General features: G+C 42.2%; 1 protein-coding gene across 1 annotated transcript; it reads right to left on the bottom strand.

Moving 5' to 3' along the window:
• Positions 1-485: 485 nt before the first annotated feature.
• Positions 486-21863, bottom strand: SYNM (synemin). The gene is made up of 4 exons (XM_051628171.1): positions 20981-21863; positions 15908-16032; positions 8608-8681; positions 486-7085 (listed from the first exon to the last, which is right to left on the bottom strand). The coding sequence occupies exons 1-4, from the start codon at positions 21764-21766 to the stop codon at positions 3418-3420; spliced, it is 4653 nt and encodes a 1550-aa protein (XP_051484131.1). The 5' UTR covers positions 21767-21863; the 3' UTR covers positions 486-3417.
• Positions 21864-22189: the final 326 nt, after the last annotated feature.

Below are 22189 nucleotides of genomic sequence, written 5' to 3'. Positions count from 1 at the left end.
TACTTCATTACAAATAAAGTCTGATTAAATAGAAAAAATAAATTTCACAGCATAGAGAGGTACTATTACAGGTGTAAAAGTGCATTAAAAGGTTTTCTTTGTTAGAAAAGGATAAAAGTTCAGACTTACCTTATTCAAATCCCAGGATCCAAGGAAGACTATGATGCTGGCATCTCCAGGAATTCCACCTTCTGTCATCTTTTATACTCTCCCTCTCCCACTACCTGCTGTTGAACTGAAGAACCACCACTTGTCCATCCATCTTGTTATAGTTGCAATAAAGACTAAGCTATGTTTGGCCATAATTTCTGTTATCAATGTGAAAGAGGTATCCTTGGCTGGATAGAAAAATATGTGCATTCTTTGAACCACAATTAACTCATCAATCTGAGAAGCCTTAGAGCAAGATCTTTATAGACATTAAATCCTTTCTTTGACAACAAAGCCGTAAAGACATCAGACAGGAAGAAAGAGAAACATCTGCATTGATTTTGATTGTTTAATACTCAAGAGTGAAAAAGTGTAAAATCACAAATCTTATACCACCACAAAAAAATGCAGTTTCATTGCAAACGACCAAAACACAAGCTGCCTGCCAAGTTTCACACAGCTGACAGCAGCCCAGTCTCAACATTCTTACCGTCTTTTTAAACACCTGCAACTCACAAACATCATTCAATACAGTCTTCTAGGTCTCTCACACATCTGTCTTTATATTCTGTGCTATATTTGCTTTCTAGACCAGTGGTTTACACATTTGGAACACAGTGCCCCACTTCTGATCTATATCAGCATATAAATATATAGTTTTTACCCCGCCCCCCCCAATTATTAATTATATTTTTAAAGCATTTTGTTTTATTCAAACGCAGCAATAAATTTAATGTATTTAATGAAAAGCACAGCTTATATGAGTAAGCTTCAGAAGTGCATGCTGACCAAAGCTGTATCACCAATCCTTCCAGCCACAGGCTGGGTGAGTTAGTACATTAGACAGTCAGTAGGTTGTCTTTGCTGTTACTGGTACTGCATGTACCTATGGCCCTGGTATCACAGCCTGAAGCGTTGACGCCAAGGAACTGGGGACATCTTCCAATGTCACACTAATGCACATTTCCAGTTCCCTATGATAAACTAACTTTCCAACAGATGATCAAAATCCTGATCTTGAATAGAACTAAAGTACACTGAACATTTTTTTTTTCCCACTCTAGACAATCAAAAAAGAAACAGATCTTGGTACAACCTACTACATCTGACAAGTGATACATAAAAGAATTTTTAAAGAGCTGTTGTTGCCTCAGTGGAAATAATACTGATATTTTGTTTTCCCCTCCTTTAGTGCTAAGGCCATCTGCTTTGCATGATTCACTTGCTCCTCACTGGTTTATTCCTTCACCTGACACAATAATCCTCTGAGCAGGTGAAGATGAACATACCAGAGTTTTGGTTTAGTTCTTCCTAAGGAGCACGTCTGTCAAAGATTCCACAAGGTATCAGTAAATCTATTGATCTTTTAAGTACAGAAACCTATAGTTCTTGTTGGTTACACAGCTCAGTTTCCTATTCATTTTTCCAGCTGTTTGTTACACAACAAATTATTTCATGGTACCTGATGGAAAAATATTCAACCCCCACCTCCACTGCTTCTCACACTTAGACAAAATGAGGAAAACATACAGAAAATGTTGCAGTGCAGACAAAACTCATGAGTTCATCTTTGGAACAGGTAGCTCTGTACAGTTTCAAACTCGGTACCTAAGGCACACAACAATTCAACTGTCCCATCTCTGAAACAGCACGACCTGTCAGTCAGCAGGGAGCTTCTCTGGAGCTTTGCGTTTACATTCCATAATCAGGAAGCAGCAGCCAGTTTTGAAAAATCTAGCTTCTGTTAATACTAAGGCATCTGAAAGGTGACTAGCCATGCCAGACTATGGCAGTTTAACTGGATTCTAATCTGGATTAACACACACAAAACTACGCCTAGATAACCACAGGGAAAAAATGGAGAGTCAGAGACCACCGGCCCGACGCAGCTGCCCGGATACGGATGTTTCAACTCTGCAGAGAAGGTGTGAGAGAGAGTGAGTGAGTGAATGTGTGCGTGTAAAAATAGCAGCTCCTCATCTGTATATCTTATATCTTGTATGTGTCCAGAATGATATCTTCTTACTTCAGTGACAAAAATACTTTGGCTGCTATTTTTGCTTCTGCTGGTGCTGCAGAGCTCAGTACAGCTCCGGGGCCTGATCCGGGCTTCCAAGTCACTGAGCTATCATTGTGAAGTTAAATCATGTCCTTCATTTAACCAATGTGCAACCCGAGTGAAATTAGCTTATTTGCAAATAATTTAAGTAGAAACCAACTTTAGCCTGCGGCAAAGGTTACAATCAGAAAAAGAAAAATAAGGAACATTCAAATCTCAGGTTGGGTTTTCAGGGCTCGTAATTGGAAAGGGCATTTAGTCATTTGTAAACAAAGAAAGGATGATCTGGAAATGGCACAAGGATATTAAGTGTCATCAATGCCATTTTTACAAGTTTTCTGCAGAACAGGAGACAGATTAGCTAATTTCACTGTCTTCAGAAACTAGGCATTATGCAATAATGTCTGACACTTCTCACTTACCTTTAGCAATACCTAGTGTCAAAATGAGTTGCTGTCACTAATGAACAGCCACTGAACCTTACTTCAGTGCAAATAATATCAAGCCTAGTTTTTTCATTTGCTTTCTTTTCAAAGATATTAAATGTACTATTGTCTAACCATACAAATCACTATTTCTCATTATGAATACTGTGATAAATTCTTGCTTCAGTGTTACCTCTTTCTTCCCACTGCATTCTACCTATACAAATTATTCTTCTCAATTCTTGCTATTCTTACTTCGATCCTACAGAATCGTATTTATTTTTCATAGCTGTTATAACTGTATCTTAATGTTTCCATTAGGTATTGCAGATAAGTATGCAAACAGAACTGAAAATCAGCTACCTACCACTCTCCTTAGTCTTATATTCTATTTGTGGTTAGTAGCTTGAGATTTAAACAGAATTTCTGAATCTTTTAGTTACCAAGTACAATACAGTATTTAAAAAAATAATGGAAGAGTCCTATTCAAGCACACACTGATTAGCTGACCTGCTATAAAACAAACAAAAAGTACAATCCTTTAAATTCCCCAGTAGCAAATTCCTGTCTCTCTGGGTAGAGAAATCTGAAATTATTGGACACAATTTCCAGTAATGTAAGAAGTGTGCTGAATAGGTAGAGGCTTAGATTCAATACTTCTCAGTCCACTATTAATAATCTAAATAGTGTGAATGCTTCCTCATCCCTTTTTTCCTCTTTTTTTTCTTTAAAAAAAAGGATAACCAAAAATCTGTATAAACAAATTACTAAGTAGACTTCCTTTCAGAACCACTGTCCATCATTATCATCATCATCTTCCTCCTCACGGTCCAGATAGAGAAAAGCAACTTTCTTTTCATCAGAAACAACTGAACTTTGGTCTACCATACTTTGCAACTGTACAGTTTTATCAAAAAAGGATTTTTCCACTACATTTTCACCATGATCTTGAGAAAAACTGGAGAGAACGTAGCCTGTTTGATGTTTGTTTCCTCCAATCTGGTCACTTTCAACTACAATCTGACTAACAGAAGGGTCTTGCTGATTGGACACGAGCATTGTTGCTTGCTGTTCTCCACTTTTTATTGTGGATATTCCACCCATATTGGAAACATCCATTTGAAAACTAAAAGATGCTTCTTTGGATCCTACTTTAATGTGCTTTACAGACCTACTGCTCTCAGATGATTCTTCCATCTGTGAAAGATCTTCCAGTGTTTGAGAAACAGGGCTTGTAAAGATTATTTGCTCAGTATGAGTTTCTCCAGGACTTATTTTAACATGCCTGAAAGACCTGATGTCTGAGCTTCCTTCATTCTCTGAAAGATGTCCTTCTATGTTCATGAGCTCTGGAGTTTCAGAAAGGGAGCCATGATATATGATTTGTTCAGTGGTATTAACTCCCACTTGACCTATTCTAAAGCGCTTTATGGAGCCTTCTGAAAGAGTCCCATCTTCCAGTTCACTGATTTCTGTGTGCTCAGAGACAGGTCCCTGAAAGATGATCTTTTCAGCTGTCATAAACTCTTGGGGACCCAACTGAATGTGTCTGACTGAACTTTGTGCCTGTGAGAAGTCTCTAGAGTCACTGACCTCCACTTTACCAGAGATTGGTCCTTCAAAGATAACTTGCTCAGTGTGAAATTCTTTTGGACCTAATCTGAAGTGCCTTACTGATCTGCTGACATCCACAGACCCTTCTGTCTGAGATAGATTGCCTGAGCTATTGAGCTCCAGAGAGTCTGAAACAGGTCCTTCAAAAGAGACTTCTTCAGTTACCTGTCTTGATCCTACTGTGACATGTCTTGTGGACCTGTTGAAGTCTGTTGAAGACTTCTGGGAAAGACTTCCAGAATCAATCTCTTCTATGGTTGTAGTAATAGGGCCTGAATAAATTACTTCTTCTGTGGTTTGGATTTCTTTAGGACCCAGTTTAAAATGCTTCACAGATCGGCTAAACTCTGATGATCCTTCTGTTTGAACAAGATCTTCTGTAGCACTGAGCTCCACTGTTTCAGAACCAGGCCCTTTGTAGACAATCTGCTCAAACCTCTGAACTTCTGCTGGATCAACCTTTACATGCCTCATGGATTTGGTCTCATCAGTTGATTGCGCTGAGCGAGAAACTTCTCTGAAATCTGCAGTTTCCAAAACTGAACCATCATAAATAACTTCTTCAGTGGTATGATACCCTGCACCACCACTCCTCCTCACTGTGGATGAGTTATAGATTTCTTGATCAGCCACAGCAATGTATTTATCACTGCGGGAAGAAACATCTACATTCCTTCTACCATCAACAACTGTCTTCGAGCCATCTTTTTTCAACGTTGCCTTCTCGCTTGCAATTACTTCACCAAGCTGAGCTGCATCAAATTCATCAGTATTAAGGGTCTGTGACAAATTGACTTCAGCAACAATTGTCACTGAGCCACCATCCTCTGCTTGATCAACTTTTTTTATATCAAATTCTAAGCTACTAGAGTCAGCTTGATTTTCTTTTGTTAATGCAAACAGCTCATCTTTCACACTTTCTGGGAGACTGCCCTCCAACTGCTCCAAAGCTTCCTTCAGTCGATGTTTAGGGTCCTTTGTTTCCTTTGATAAAAGCCCTTTTATTGAAGTCTGAAATTCGTGGGGAATCTTAATTTCTTTTTCAATAATAGTGGATTCAACATGGGATGTTTCAGCTTCTGGAGACTCTTTTAAAATATGGGCACTGGCTTCCTCCCCTACCACTCGATAGGTTTCTTCTGGAGAGCTTACACCTTCATCTCTCTTACTTTGTGTGCCTTGCAAAAATTCATCTTGCCAAGAATATTTAATAGTGGATTCTTCCTCTATATGAATTTGCCCATACACTGAGTCATCGTCTTTCTCATTAATAATAGGATGCTCATCAGGAACAGATACAAAATATTTTTGTTCAATAGGTGAATCATCTTCCTCAGTGACTTCTTCCACACGAGTGAAACTCTCATGACGTTGTTTCTTCTTTTTTACATCTTCATAGGTGAACGTTGTGTGCTCCTCCTCCTCCTCACCATAACGCCTCTCTCTCTCAGGGAACGTATCTTCCACTTCCTCTACTTCAAAAGGTGTTGAAAAATCAGTCCTTTCATCAGTGGCATAATCTAGTGGCTCCTCTACAATCTCAACATTAACAGAGATGTTCTTTCTGCCCTCATTTCCTTTCAGGCCATGATGCACTATACCTTCTATCTCCTCTTTGGAAGGAGTTCCTTCAACACCCTCTCGAACCACTTCTCTTACATTCTGGTTTGACAGACCTCCCACATCAGCTTCACCAGAAATATCTATGTTTTCTTGAACTTGAGATTGCACTGTAATCTCAGTCTTCATTTTCCCATCATCTGGTTGTTCTTTCTTATTAAAATAGGTCACTTTCGTGTCTGTTGATACTTGTGAACTAGAAGGCTGCGTAAAACTTTTAAGAATGTCAGCAACAATATTCTCTGCTATATCTTCAGTTGACAGAGCTCCCATTTTATTATTAAAGTCACTAATTCGCTCTTCGTGTTTCAGGCTGGAGTCTTCTGAAACGCTCACTTGGTGAATTTCAGCAGGCTTAGCTACATGGTCACCTGCTTCCCTTCCTGTGGAAGTTTTAACACTGTGTAACCTTGAGTCTTTATTACTCTGAGATGCTTTGTTGGAATCAGACAACTTCTGGTTAACGACTTCCTCGTAGATGTATTTTCTCTGCTCAGTCTTCCTTCCAAAATCAACACTTCTTTCTTCTCTAGAAGGTTTCTCATCAGTTTTCTCTTTCTCCTCCTTTGTTTGTTTCTCTAGCTTATCTTTTTCTTTCAGCAGAGATTTTCTCTCTTCAGTTGTTTTGCTGTCTCCTCCTTTTTCTTTTAGTGTGGTCCGAGTCTCAGTTATGGTTTCTTCATATTTATATGGTTTTAGATTGGTATGGAACTCATAAGTAGGAAATCTAGTGAAGTTTGGTTTTGTTCTTGTGGTTTCAGAAACCCCTGGCTTTGTGTCAGGCTTCTGGTCCTTGTCTGATTTTTCAACATGTGTTGATTCTTTTGAAACAGATACTGTGGATGAAGTTGTAACTTCTGTTTTCTTTCTTTCTGGAATTGTCTTTTGCTGCATTTCAGTGTTTTTCCAGCTACTGTAGGCTGGAGTAAATGTTCTTAATTCTTTGTGGTCTGTGACAATCCTTTCATCCTTTGTGAAAGTTGTTGAAGGGCGATATGTCGAACCAAGTACATCCCTTCCAAAAGCTCTTCCACTACCTGTGGTCTGTGATCCAGCCTGTGTTGACTGGGCTGAGTAACGTGCAGAACTGCTAATATTTGTCACGGGCATTCGGTGTCTTGTGTCAGTGATCCTGACAGCTGGTGATGTTTTATTTCTATTTCTTTCTTGATAAGTAGAGTAAATATCAGTGTAGTTATATGAAGTGTTTATAATATCTGCAAAAAGAGCATAGGTAACCAAGCATTAAAATAATGGCTGGTATCTAAAATAATAAAAAACAGAGGGTACGAACTAAGAAATCTTATACTGAATTTTTGAAAGAAGTAATGGGTTCATTTTCAGTGGAGCTTTGTAAAGACATTCCTGTAGGTTAGAAATTACATTTAAATCTATGCATAATTGATATGAAAACTGAAAGCAAAGCTTTTTACTAAGTTGCAAGTTCTTGCTTATTTTACCTGTTGTGAGCTACTGGGAATTACAGCATTTACTTAGGAGTTACACCTTTATTATTTATATTAATGCCCATTTACACATAGAACTTCTTATTTAATAATGCATGCTAATATCCTAGACTTGGTTTTTTTGCTTCATCAGTACAAGAGGCCCAAAGTTTCTGAGTTCCTATTGAGAATTAATGGCACACCTGACACCATATACTGGAAATCAAAAACACAAATACAGCCTTTTATAGCCACAAGATACAGGAAGGTACAACAAAGGAGATAAAGAACCTTTAAGGCCACGCCTATACTATTCAATATACTGTACCAGGAGTCACTGGCTCTAAGACCAACCAGCACTCCACAGCTTAAATCTACTTGTAAAAAGCTAGCCACATCTCCTCTGAATTTTGATAGAGCTTCCTGGTCTGTGGTAACCACTGAATCTGCCTGAGCATTGTCTGTAAAAGCACTGGCTAGTCCAGATCCAAACTGTGGCAGGGACAGTGCTAACAATTTAACAGCACAGGCAGTTCTCTAGGTGTTCCAGCATAAGTACTAGTCCATTTCATTTAACTACTACAGACACAGCCACCAAATCTCTTTTGGAACCACTGTCTATGACAGTCTGATGATTTTAAGACCACACATTGTTAAACTCAGGATTATAACTGAGGCTAATTCTGTTATTAACAACAATGGCCACAGCAGCCAGATGCAAGGTCCACTCTATCTAGCATCCTGTTTACAGAGACCAACAGTAGATACATAGGGAAGAGTATAGGAACAGGGCAAGTAAATAGTGATACTTCCCTGGTATACTCTCACAGCCTCCAGAGATTTGCAGCTCCTAAGATAGAAATGGTATCTTTATGTTTAGTAAGTCTTTAATTTTTCTTTCGTTACTTTACTAACATTTCTCTTTAAACCCATGTAAACTTTTTAACACTTGCAATGCTTCAGGATGATGAATTCCATGGTTTTAACTATAGGTTGTTTTAACTACCTCTTTCTTTATCCTCTCTGAAGACCTAAGGACATGCAAAAGTTCTTGCACTGTTAGAGCTATGAAACATCACTCCCTACTTACCTTCTCCATTTGAGCCATGATTTTATACATTATCTCATATACAACAGCACTAGATGGATTTAAAATATTAACACTCAAAACCAATTCAGTATTTGCTTTGCAATAAACTCACATAAAAATATTATTCAGGAATACTATAACAGAATAGTATCCAGTTATATTTAATTTCATTCAATATTCATTTTTTAATATTAATTTTTTTACCTTGAGGCAATTTCCCTCTATGCTGATCTCTCCATGTAATAATCCACTGGTTGCTCTCCCCTTCTAACAGAGCTCTGCAAAACACATTAAAAGGCATTCCATTACAATATCAGGAAGAAGAAGAAGAATATTTAACATTTATAAGTCTTACAAACTGAAATAACTATCCTGCAGTTGGGCCAGATCCTGAGTGTTTTCCACACCAAGTATTTTTATTCCTGGGAATGAGAAATCCTCAGCATCTTCCAGGCTCTTAGTTTGCAGAGTCCAGTCCATGAGAACCATGCAGGAATTTTACAGCAGCAGACAGAACAGTTTTACATCAAATCTTCCACATTAGTTAATATGCTGCTTCCTGACATGGCCCCAGATCCACTCATTTCCGCTGTGGAAGCCAGCAGTTCTTTTCCAGAATGATGATCTCATAACAGAGTTAGGAGAAAACCAAGCCAAGCAAAAGTTAACAGATATTCATTGAAGCTTTCTGAGAGGAACACATGGAGATACTTCATAAGGAAGAAGCAAAAATAAAAAAATATTTGCAAGCAAACAGTCAGGAGCTTTCCTGCTGGTTATACAGCACTGAAGGTGTTCTTGCAGTGTGATACATCAGGGAATTGTGACACTCGGGATCTCTAAGTTTGATCCTTTTTAAGTGAAAACTGAAGGCAAGTATTACTTCTGCTGTCACACACTGGCTAGTGCTGGAGGGAACAACTTCCATATTCTTAGCTGCTATTCAATCAGAAATCAACACAACATATTTTACAACAAAGGACTAGGAAAATTCTGTGTGACAAAATGCTTCGTTTCTTTCAATGACATCTGTTTGTCTCCTCTGTTCCTCAGCCTTCCATTCGTTCCTTTCTGCAGTGACTCCCTAATGCTTCCATAGTTCCAAGAAAACAGCACTTCCACAGGATTACTGTGGTCAAGGCTTCCTCTTGTTGACCAACAAATACTCAGCAGCAACTGATCAGAAATGGACAGGACACCCATTTGCTTAACTTTACTTTATGAAAATGGAATCACCACAAGCAAAGAGCGGAATGAGGCGCCAACTATTAAGATTGTGCTTTGTCATTTTGTCTACTACCTATTCTAGGTGTGCTGACACAGAGCAGAGACACTTTGAGTTGCCTTTTCTATGCTGGTGACACACATGAGCTGGTTTTGGACACATTACACCCAGCCGAGAACACTGCCAGCCCTTCCTTTATGCCAGACTCTGTTCCCTGTGGAGCATGCACACGCAAGGACCACGCTCCCTCCAGACCCATCTGACTTGTTCTATTCCTGCACAAAAGCTACCACCCCATATCTTCTCCCTTCTGTCATGGGGGAAAACACTCCAAAGCTACATTTCCCACAGAGATTAGAACAACTGAGGGACAAAACATTCTCAGGAGTAACAGCTCTGCACTAAGAATATTCAGATAGGCTCTCAGCATCCTTTTGTTGTCTCAGGGTGGGGGGAAAGACTAAGTGGATTCTCCAGCATTACCAAACTGCTCAAAAAAAAGAAAAAACAAAATAAATTATTGGCTCTTTCCATATACTAAATACAAAAAGTAGATATTCGAGTGATCTTATTAAGTCCTAAAAGTTTAAGAGGTGGTATCCAGCAAGAGTGGATCTCGGAATTCCTGATAAATTCTCTGGACATCTTTGCTTTCCTTCCCTCCTGCTGTCTATATGTGCCTACTGGCTGACATAACTCCAGCCATTTAATAAAAGTTTTTAAAAAGGCAGTTTGTACCTTTTCAACTTTTGCCAGGCCACAGGCTGTGTTATCCCCCCAAAAAAACTGCTCAACTGCAGCATTTTGGTGCAACAGCCTAGAATTTCTTTGGCGGGATCTTCCAGTACACAACTGAAGGCTATAGCCAGTGTGGTAACTCTGGTGGTTTTACATTCATTTCTACCAGTGAGGTACCTGCTGGATCATTTCCAGTTTTGGAGATGCCAGATGTTTTGCACTGATAGCATACAGCTGCAACGTGAAAGTTGTCGAGAGTCAGGCTGGAAGATTATGATAGCCAAGGCTTCTGACTCCTTAGGGCAGGGGGAGTTTATACCACAATCCTGAACTGCCTTCAACACATTTGCTGGGCATTTCTACCAAAATCAACAAAGCAGGCATTTTACATGTCACCTGTAGATTTGACACTTGACGTGACTGATCACTTTGGACGTTTTATGCTTCTGCTGGTTTCTGACTGCCTCTAGATTCAGTAGGATAATACTGCATCAACAGAATATCATCAGTAAGGTTTTCTTTGCAATCAGATTCAGAAGAGCCAGATTAGAATTCTCTAGCATATTTATAGGTCACTATAACAGGCTCAGATGGACCCCTGGAATTCTACTTTGTCAGTTAAAAAAAAACTAACTACAAGTGATTTATCTTCCTCCATGTTAAGAGAGGCTTTGTGACAACTTCAACACATACAGAGAATGTTCCCAACACCAAACATCTGATGAAGTCAGTGAGTGGCAAACAAATTGCTCTCATAGCCACTCACTGGAGAAGCCATTGGTGACACTGCAGAAACTGCCAAGGAGCTGGCAACAAAAGGGTTAACCATGACGAAGGAAACCAGGAATGCGGGTAGTCTGACTAAGGATTTCTGGCTGCTGTTAAAACAACAGTTGTTCAGTTGCTGCAGCAACCTATGAAGTCACTAAAAATAAGTTCCAAGAGGTAACTGTATATGGCAAAGGGCAACGGCACACAGAGAAACTGGATCTGAAATATTACTACTGAAAATACATTGTATTTGAAAGTGAAAGGCAAAGCCTCACAAAACCTCTGTAAAACTGGACAGTGAATCAGTGCTTTATGGTGCACAGTTCATAATGTGTATGTCCTCAAGGTTATCAGAAAAACAAGAAAGTGTTAAACTGACTTTGGTCTAATGCACTGCCATAAGAAACTGCAGCATAATGTCCTGAGCACAGGCTTGGAAGCCAGCAATCTCAGGTTATGTTCCTCAGCTTGATTCTAGCTCCAGTTTATGCAAGTAATTTTGCTTCTCTGTTCCTTTGCATCGTTTCCTAACTAAAACCTCTTTGTGGTGTATTAATCTCAACTGTATGAACTCTTAAGTATTCACAGTATAATACAAAAACACTCCTCTGAGCAGCACTCTTCTTAAAAATAACCATGTCAGCTACTTCTTGAAAATCAGATCCCAAATGGCATTTACACACATTGCTTTTACACTTAAAAGTGTTGCCAGAAAATATTCCAGCTGCACCTTTAATTCACCTCATTATTAATGTTCTTTATCTAAAGTTAGCAGCGACATGATACTCAGCCTGAAGCCCCATAATGTGCTGGATGACAACAAAAATAACTAGTTCATGAAAGCAGGTGGATGAGATAAATAGGGTGGGGTGGGGAGAGAGAAGTTACCAAAAACAAAAGGGCACAGTGCAAATGTTGCTATGGCCAGTGACAACAGTAGTTATTTCAACTACAGAAACCCGAAATCTCAGATAGGGGCAATTAGCCAGGAGGTTGTAAAAATTCATCCTCTCTGTGCTGAGTATTTGGGAAAGAGTTTATAAAAAACCAAACCTCTCCAGGAAATTGAATGAAGGAAGCATTTTCATGGGTGAAGGTCACTCCACATCTTTTCCCCCCCACACAGGTTGGGAGGACAAGGACTGTGTGAAGCACAGCAGGTAACTGAATGCATGTTAAATTCCCTGGGTGTAGAAAATTCAGAAAGTTCTCAAAATAAAACAAATTCAGAATAGGACATATTGGATGGTACAAGCTGTAAACAGGAAATGATGGAACTGCCTGTGGCGAGTAGCTGAGGAGGCCTTACTGCTGGTGATAATTTCTCAAGAGGAAGACATGGAAAGGTTCACAAGAAATGTTGATGGAGGAAAGAAGCTGAAGGAGGACTGGAAAGTATGCCTAGCAAGTGTACTGAGAGATCCTGACAAGGACCATGGCCAAAAAGAAAAAATTAAAACCCAACCTTGTAGCTTCCACTGTTTCAAAATGCAGGGTAATAACCTAGAAAAGAACACTAGGGCACTAGGCTTTCAAGGTAAAATCTTTTACCTTTGAATGTCAACATAATTTAGAGAGGGCAAAAAAACCTCCTTAACCTATAGCAGAGGTTCTGGGCAGCCTCTGCTATTTGAACTTACATAGTGAATAATTCACTATTTCCCCCTGGAAATAAAACTAAATTGTTGTGGTTTTGCAGCATTCCAGGAACACAGAACAAAACTGCAAGGCACTTGATAAATATTTACTTCAACACCGGTGAAAATGGATTAGGAAAGAAGATTCCTATGAGGTATAATTTCATAAAGCCACATAAGACATACATGTCACTTCCTGAGTGAGCTTCAGCTCCCAGAGCAGGAAGGGTGAGTAGAATCAGACAGGAAATACACTTGGTCCTTGGGGAAGGGTGTTCCATACAACAATGATCCTTCATGCCAGTCCAGGAGCAGTGTTAACTAATGGAAAGAGCTGGCTTTAAAACAGGACCCTGTTTTGAAGGTTCTTGTACAATAAAGAGAAAATACAGGATGGGAGGTACTAAGAAAGCTTGGAGAAGCAGATCAGATATCACACCCTTGAACTACAATGCCAGGAGAACAGGAGGTGCCAAGGTCCTCATGGAAACCTCTCAATAGAAGTCCAGAAAGTTAACTAAGTGTGAATAGGTGCCTTTTGCTTCCAGTATGCATTAGCAAGGGTCTGTGTCAGTATCCTGAAGGTGGCTTCACATGCTCTTGTTATCACAGATAGAAAGACCAGGGAGCGGAACAGGATTTGAAGTACATAGATGAGCAGACCAGAATTCTCTTACTAGACAGCTTGCTAACTGGATCCATATGGATTCCTTCCCACAGCAGTTCTGATAAAGGCATGCAGTAGGGAAGGAGGTACTTTTTAAGTGAAGGGAAAATAAAAATAAAAGAGGAATAGTTAATACCACATAAGATTAAAAATGTAAATGAAAACGATCACTTTTCAGCCTCTGATATTTTAAATTAATCTTGTTTTCAGGCATTGGCTAGCCTGTTTTCTGATTTGTAGCAAGGCCTCCATTTTTGACAGCAGATCTTTTTCAGGAGATAGATGCTCATTTGTCCACTGAAGTCTGCCTTGCCAACACAATCAGTGATACAAGTTGTATTCGCTACCATCAGACAAAGAAACCCTGCAGGTTAAGGAGCCTCTTAACTGGAAAACAAACACATGTTGCAGGTGATGCTGAATGGTTCCCCTTTCATTAGGAGGGCAGAGAATTCTTAGACAAACTAATGATGCTCAGATAAGCAGTGATAAGACCTCTGGAGAAGTTCCAGAATTTAATGGGCTTACAAGGTTTTACAAAACAGAAGCACTGATGGTTCACTTAATAACTATAAGGGTGTCCAGATGACTAAATATCTGGGCATTATCATTCCTACTTCCGGATGAATACTTATCTTTGAAACAATTCAGTAATTCTGTTGTTGTGATAGTACTAATCCCATTTTGCAGATGAATAAACCAGGGAGAAAGTTTAAGTGACAATAGTAAAAGTCAACATCAGAGCTAGGATTACTTTTACAAGACTCACATGTTTTAGCAAAGTTAACAGAATTAACACTCACAGAGATAAAGATCACAGCTGGCTACTGTTCCCAGAGTTTTTCTTCTACCAGTACACAGGGATCCCACCCCACCAACAGGTACTGGTGCTCACCAGTTGACTGCAAATTACTTGTCTCACATAATGCCTGTGATTTCATCTTGCCCAGAAGCCAGCCTTGGTCTGCACTTCAGAGCACACACTACTGGAGGCACCTTGAACAGACCTTTTTTGCTCTTTGATGCACTAGAGACATCCTTGGCTCACTAGTCTGTTATCAAACTACTCAGAAGTTACTCTTTCAGGCTTCTCATATTTTCAGTTATGCAGCCACAATTAAACTTCACAGTTATCAGTAGATTACTTCAATTTCTTCAATCTCACTCATAATTCGGCTGGTGCCCTCTTTATCCAGACTTAGCTGCTCATTGGTTCAAAGCGATATTACAGGTTTAGAACACAGTGCTCACACTTCAGGACACAGAGGCATGTAACATATATAACAAGCAACACCACTGTCTATTTATGCAGGTTGAACATGAATAATGCACACAATATTGACAAGCTAATGACTGAGGCATACTCCTTAAAAAGCACACAAAAGCAGGCTGACATTAAATGGCTGCAAATTATTACTTAGTGCAAAAAGAACTTAACTCCTCTGTATTTGAAGATAAATGAAATTTATTGAAAGTATTGTCCAAGTTGTAGAAAAAGACATGATCTTTACAATAAGGTAGTATCTTCCCCCTGTTAGTAGGTTTTGGTTTGTTGGGATTTTTTTCCTTCTAAATCACTTTTATGCCATGTGCCAACTGATATATCATTATTCTCCCGACAGGAAAATGACTGGCTTTTCAACCCCACAGCTCCTAAGTGGCTAGAGAGAAACAGAGTACTGAAGGTTCATTAGCAGAGATGTTGTTTGCTAGTATCTCACAATTGCTTCAAACATCTTTCTGTAACAAACTAGGGATGGAGAAAGCCAGTATTTCATCAAACAGACTTTTCTGTTATCTTCCCACTATCCTACAACTGAAACAAGAATGAGGAATTTGCTACTTACATCAATGTTGCAGGTGGACACTGAGCAACCTATTTAAGCAAAGATATGTGACATACCAGTTGGCAGATGGCAACTACACTCCCTCATCTTTTATTGACTGCAATTTAGGGATACTGGCTCCTCAGCTTGGAATCAAATATTGCATCAACAATTCACATCAATTTGATATCAGCTTGACCAGGACTAAGAAGGTTACACAGCACTATATTTATGCAAAGGCAACAGGATTCCTAATGGTGTATGTGGGCTACTCTATGTTGTTCTGGGGTCAGAGCAATAGAAATAATTCCTACCTGAGATGCTTGCTCAAGTGAGCAAATTCCAGTTACCTCTGCCCACTAGTAATTCTTATCAGGGTTATCAATAAATAATGGCATTTTACTATTCTTACACTTTTCCCAGAGATCACAGATAACTCCACATGTATTAGCAGCCTTCAGAAGGGGTGTTACCTTCCTTTCACAGACAGCACGGGCAAGCACAGAATGCTATGGTGACTCATGTCACAGAACAAGCCAACAATCGGCTCAAAACTGACATTAGGAGACCATTCACTATATTTAACAAACCACAATATATACAAGGAGTCTTGATCTGAGACTGAAGGTAGATTTCTTACCTGTAGGTTTCTATTTCAAGGATGAGGCCTGCTTTCACCTGCAGCAGTTCTTGATAATCCTTCAGGTAATCTGTGATTGACATGGTGAGGAACTGCTTTTCTTCTTCTAGGGCATCGATTATCCTCTAAACAGAAATAGAGACTTTTAGTTTTGAACTAACACAAAAGCTAACAGAAAAATGCTGAAGTCCAAAATGGATCTAAAGCTGAACTAATGTAATGTAATGTAAAACACTAAATGGAATATTAAATACTGAATAACTGTACACAAAAGAAAAAGCATTGAAGATGTTTTGAAGAACTGAAGAACTGCACACATCAGAGCATTAAGATTTGATTTAGCCCAATACAACTGACTCATGCTCTTCAAAAGAGCGTTGCAGAAAGCAAGTTCTTTAATCACTACTGTTACCTCTCACATGAAGGGCAAATTGCCATCTTCAGTAAAATAAGCTCTCCCCTGATAATTGAGAGGAGCTTGTTCAGTACAGACTCAGAACTGAAAGCATCAGTTCAGAACAGTTCTTTATCATTTCCTCGCTGCGGATAGAATCTACTAACTCAGATCAATCAGACTGATGCTATGGATTACACTTTGTGCTGGGGACTGGGAAGTCAGAAACTAGATCTCAGGAAAGGCCTGGTTCTATTTTGTTCAGATCACTCTGCACAGGCTCTGAACTGTAATTTACAGAGCAAAATCTCACACACAAATACAACACCAGAGAGGGATTCATGACAGTATTTTAGACTGCATCCTAAAAAATGCTTGCAAATACAAACTGAGAAATTGAGACACTGATAGTCTAGTTTTAAAAAATTGAAAACACATCATGTATATGCAGCAAGTGTTCAAGTATCACAGTATGAGCAATAGCATAAAAATGAAGATACAGCAGGGGCCTCCCCAGACTGGATATGCTAGGCAGAAGTAAGGTTTAAGACCCAAAAATATAAAGTGCTGGCATTTCAAACATTAACAGTCTCTTTTTTGTAAGTAAAAAGAAAGCTTTATGAAGCTGCCAGTATCTTCGTATGCATGAGTTTGTCTCTCTACATAACACGTTAAACTATTTCTTCCTCTGCATTTGCAGCTGCTGTTAATGACACTGATGTTTTCTTAGACATAACAAACATTGCCTGCAGTCTTCAGCATACCTAAAACTCCCTTTTTATGGCTGAAGACAAATCCTCTGCATATCTGAAAAAGCTCTGTCAGCCATCCAACAGCCTCCCCCAGGCTGCAGTGGAGGTAACATCCTGCATGGCCAGAGCAGCAAACAGAACTGCTGACCTTTAGTGGCTCCAAGGCAACAATCCTATTCAAGAACTGGCACAAGGGAAAAACCCAAGATGAGAGGCAAAGAAAAGCACTGCTTTTAAAAGGAAAAGGCTATCAAGCAAGAACGGACAGGGTGTTGACAGAGGAGACAGAAAAAGGAGCAGAACACTGGAAAGAGTGGATCTTCATGGGACCAACCCCTAAAGGTGACAAGCACTCTGGTCACAAAACCTACACACATGCACGTGTTAAAAAGAGCTTCATGATGCACAGGTCTGGCTGCAGGCCCAGGAGAATCAACACAGGGAGTCTGTACACTGAGCTACAGAGTGTGTGGAAGACTAGAGATAGTCACACCTTAAGCCACAGGAACTTGGGTCATCCCAAAGGTCTACAGCCCAGGTTGGAAAAGCCACCTAGATTCCAGCCACTGGATTTGAGGAGCATTTGGGATGCCAAAGCCTGAGTTAAATACACTGTCCTAATGACTACCAGAAGGGGCCACATAACTCAGCCAGCTGCGTATAGACAGGATGGCAGACAGCCCTCTGGCCCTCCAGTGGTGCTTCAACACAATGCAGAGGACAACTGGTCTTAAACCCCGTTTCCAAGCATGCCAGAAAGTACGTGACTTTGGCAAAGTTCAGAACACTGCAAGCTGACAAACTTCCATTTTGCAAAAGGTAACCTGTGTGTTTGCAGCTGTGCTTCCTTCACAGAGGATTTGTTTCTCAACCTTGTCAAACCCATGTTCCCCCAAACCCTGGCCATGTCCTGCTACAACTGTGTAACTGAAGAGAATGATTTTCTCCCCCTCCAGACATTCCTCTTCAGGCAGCAGTGGGAAATTTTAGAAGGGCAGTAGGGGGAAATTAATTTATTTGAGTTTTCCAAGCTGTACCTACTCAGGGAATAAAGAGAGGTTTCCAGGCTCCAGCCTTTTCCATCTGGTACTATTTACTGATCCCATGGCTCACTCAATGGCTCAGCAGGGGAGGAACTGACACTGCACTCAGCTGGCTAGAAACTGGTACACAAAAAAAATGCACATGGCATACAGATACGATTAAGATCATTTGATGAGATGTTTCCTCATTCTCTGGAGCTCTTAACACTAATGCAGGAACTGATTCTAAACCCACTGTATTCGTGAAAAATGTCTGGCCCATTTCAAAGCAGCAGGATGAGCCATGCCCATTTTTTACTTCCAAAAAAAATACAGGGCTTTCTCAAATAACTGGGAGTTTTTTTTCATAAATATTGTCAACACACACAGCTAAAATTATGGAAGACCTACTGAGTTGATCCCTGGACCAGTGAAAATTTTCCAAACAATGTATGATTTACTGCTTGTCTCGTTCAGCTAAATTGTAACTCCAAATGCATATTTCTGTTTAGCATTGCTGAAAGCTTAGTGAGGATAGGGATGGTGCAGGAGGCAAAGATGGACATATAAGGCGACTGGATGATATATGGAAAATATGAGTAAATGTAATTGCCATTTCAGCTGGAATGGACAGTAATTGCTTGACTTAGATCTGCACGTACATATAATTTCTGTGTGACACTTTATAATAAATAAGCATGGAATAGATGCTCTTTAAAGAGTAGTTTACAATCCATGGTGAACATACTTTCACCAATGAAAGAGACAACAAGGGAGGAAAATAAGCTTTGATCACAAGAACAAAACCTGACACAGCTGCAGAAGTTATAACCCTTCAGAAGTTATAAACTTCATTTTCACCAGAATTTAAGTACTATCTAGATACTAATTCAAAGATAAAAGAGTTCAAATGTTTTCAGGTTGGCTATCAAAGCACTTCTTTTTCTTCTTGTATTACTAAGATTTGAAGCTATTGTTCCTGTAAAATCCAAATCATGCCAAATGCTCATGAGAGCAAAATGGAAGTTTGTCATCTTGGTATCAAAATAACAATCCATTTTCTAATAATATAATCAGGACAATTCAAGGGCATGCATTGATTTTAATCATCTGACTTCCACAGTGGGTTGCTCTGTTTTAATTTGCTATTCTGAATAAAATTATTTCAATTACAACCAGACACAGGGACACCAGACTGCTACAATGAAAGTGTCAGGTATCCGAACACACCCATTCTAACTGGCTTTAGAAGAAAAACTTGTAGCACAGATAGTGAGCTATACAAAATGCTCTTGTTAACACCATATTTAAAGATTTTCAATTTGAGCATTGATGACTGAAGATCAAAGAAATGTTCATTGTAAATCCCTGATAAATACAGACAGCAAGAAAGATGTATTTTGGAAATCAAAGTAACTTTAAATATTGGTAGGTTTATGTACATTATATAAACTTATACTCTTTAAAAAATAGGGGGAATTAAGAGGGGTGTTTTCCCTCTTTACAGCTGGCTTTGACTGATGGATAGATTGAATTAACGAGGGATTTACACCTAACATCTTCTTACAAAGCTTTGAAAATGTTTATGTACATGATTGGAATCGTCAATTGCCCTGGCAAAAATGAAATAAATAAATAAATAAATAGTTAAAAGCCTTTCTGATTACTTCTTACATACCAAATCTGCCTCAGTTCACAGCATCTGCAAACTATGCAACTCGCAAACAATCTAGCAAAGTACAAAAACCAGACACCCAGCAACAGGTCCCAGTCCTTTCCCAGCCACCAGCATCTCCATAATCTACCAGGGCTGTTGGGCACAACGTGACCATGAGCACATGGTGTTGGGACAAACACCCAGCTCCAGCAGAGTGTTAATAAAGGGTCTAACAATGAACAAAAGAAATATTGCCCTCAGGAAATCGATCACTGGTCGGGATGATCTAATATGTGCTGGATGATCTAATACCTGATACTTTGCTGTTTGGGCATTTGCTGATCCATGCACACACACACAGGGTGATTACACATTGCTGTACCAAATGTTATTTAGAAAACAAGTAGGTTCTCAGCTACAGATGCTGTAACCCTCTGCTGAACACCAAGCATCCACCTCAAGCAGGTACCAGTCACCTACATTGTTTTATTTTTAAAAAAATTCCCAAACTGCTCACTGCCTGGAGCACAGTAACAAATCTTCCTGCCTTCAAACAACAAAAGTTTCCCCAGCTACTCTGGGGCCCCCAGGCTTTCTCAGGGTGCACAGGAGCACTTGTAAAGAGAGAAACAAATTCAGGCCATTTCTGTCACCACAACCAGTCAGCTAAGAGGGAAGCTTCGCTCCCCACCACATGGGGACTCGGTCCATCTGCTCCCAGGGACGGCTCCACGTCCCGTGTGCTCATGCCAAACCGGGCAGGAGCCCTGGCATGCCAGCTCCGTGCTCTTGGGTACTTTCCGGGGGCAGGGCTGGGAAGGGAGCACCTGTCACCGGGAAGGCGTCCTCAGGGTCACGGTCTCCTTTTTGATCCCCACCCCGCTCTCCCCAGACGGGGCGGTGGGTCTCAAAAGGGGCTCCTGCTCTCCTCAGAGAAAGGCTCAGCAGCAACAAGCTCTGGCTGAGCCGCCTCCTCTTCCAGCCTGGGAAAACCCCACTGCGGGGAGGCAAAGCGGGGTGGGGAAGCCCTGGCCCGTGCTGGCAACAGGAGGGACAGGAGCGGAGCGCCGGGCCAACGGGAAACCGGGGCTCACATCTCGGGATGGGCCAGCACCGAAGGGGAAAAGAGCGTGGGCGGGCGGGAGGAGACACGGAGCAGCAGAGGCACCGCGGGGCGGGGGGGAAGCGGCCCGGCCGAGAGGGCCGGGACAGGCCCGCGGCGAGGGGGCGGCGGGCACTGCCACCCACCTGGTACTCCTCCAGCTCGGCGCCGTGGCGGTCCTGCAGGGCCAGCAGCTCCTGCTCCAGCCGCTCCCGGAGCCCGCACAGCTCCCGGCCCTGCCGGTGCAGGTCCTCCAGGTGCTGGCGGCACTGCCGGCTCTCCTCCCGCAGGAGCTCCAGGTTCTCCCGGTTCCGCTGCGCCTCCTGCTCCTGCAGCATCTGGATCTGCTCCTGGTAGCGCAGCAGGGTCTCGTGGCAGCTCTGGCTCAGCAGCACCTCGTAGGTCTCCTCCAGCTCCTCCAGGCTCAGCCCGGCCAAGGGGGGCGGCAAGGCGGCCAGGTCCAGCCGCAGCTGCCGCATCTCCACCGCCTCCCGCCGCTGCCGCTCCGCCAGCTGCCCGTGCTCGGCCTGCAGCTGCAGCAGCAGCTCCTCCAGGGCCACGCACTCGCCCCGCAGCCTCTCCAGCAGCTGCCGCTGCCCGGCCAGCTCGGGCTCCAGCCGCCGCCGCATCGCCAGCACCTCGGCCCCCAGCACCTGCAGCTGCTCCAGCTCCCGCCGCAGCCCGTCCCGCTCCAGCTCCGCTTCCAGCTTCGCCCGGCTCAGCTCCTCCAGCTGCATCCGCAGCCAAGCCAGCTCCTGCTCGGGCACCCGCAGCCCGATCAGCTCCTGCTCCCGCAGCTCCGCCAACTCCCGCGCCAGAAAGCGGTTCTCCTCCTCCAACTCCCGCACGCGGGACACGAAGACCCGCAGCCGGGAGTTGAGCTCCTGCAGCTCCCTCTTCTCGTCCCATCCCGCTTCCCAGCGCCGCCACATCTTGCCTGAAACGCGGGGTCGGGGCCCGGGGAAGCCCCCTCAGCTGCCGGAACCGCCGCGCCCGCCGCTCCCTCAGCCCCGCGCGCCTCTGCGCACCGCCCGCAGGCCCCGCCCCCCGCCGGGCCCCGCCCCCCGCCGGGCCCCGCCCCCCGCCGCCGGGCCCCGCCCCCCGCCGCCGGGCCCCGCCCCCCCGCCGGGCCCCGCTCTCCCGCGCCCCCTGGCGGGCTCCTCGGGAGGCGCTGGGCGAGGCACGGGCTGGCGGGGAGCGGAGCCCCCGGGGGAGGAAAAGCCCTTTTTTACGGAGGAAAACTCCCCTTTGGGAGGAAAAAAAACCCCTGTGTCCCAACTCACAGGAGCATCCAGGCTCCCTGGCTTCGTGCACAGCCCGGGCGCCCGCAGCCAGCACGTCCCTGTGCCCCCTTC

Source organism: Apus apus, chromosome 10 (genome assembly GCF_020740795.1).
Source record: "Apus apus isolate bApuApu2 chromosome 10, bApuApu2.pri.cur, whole genome shotgun sequence".
NCBI lineage: Eukaryota > Metazoa > Chordata > Aves > Apodiformes > Apodidae > Apus > Apus apus.
This window is presented reverse-complemented; position numbering and strand designations above follow the sequence as displayed.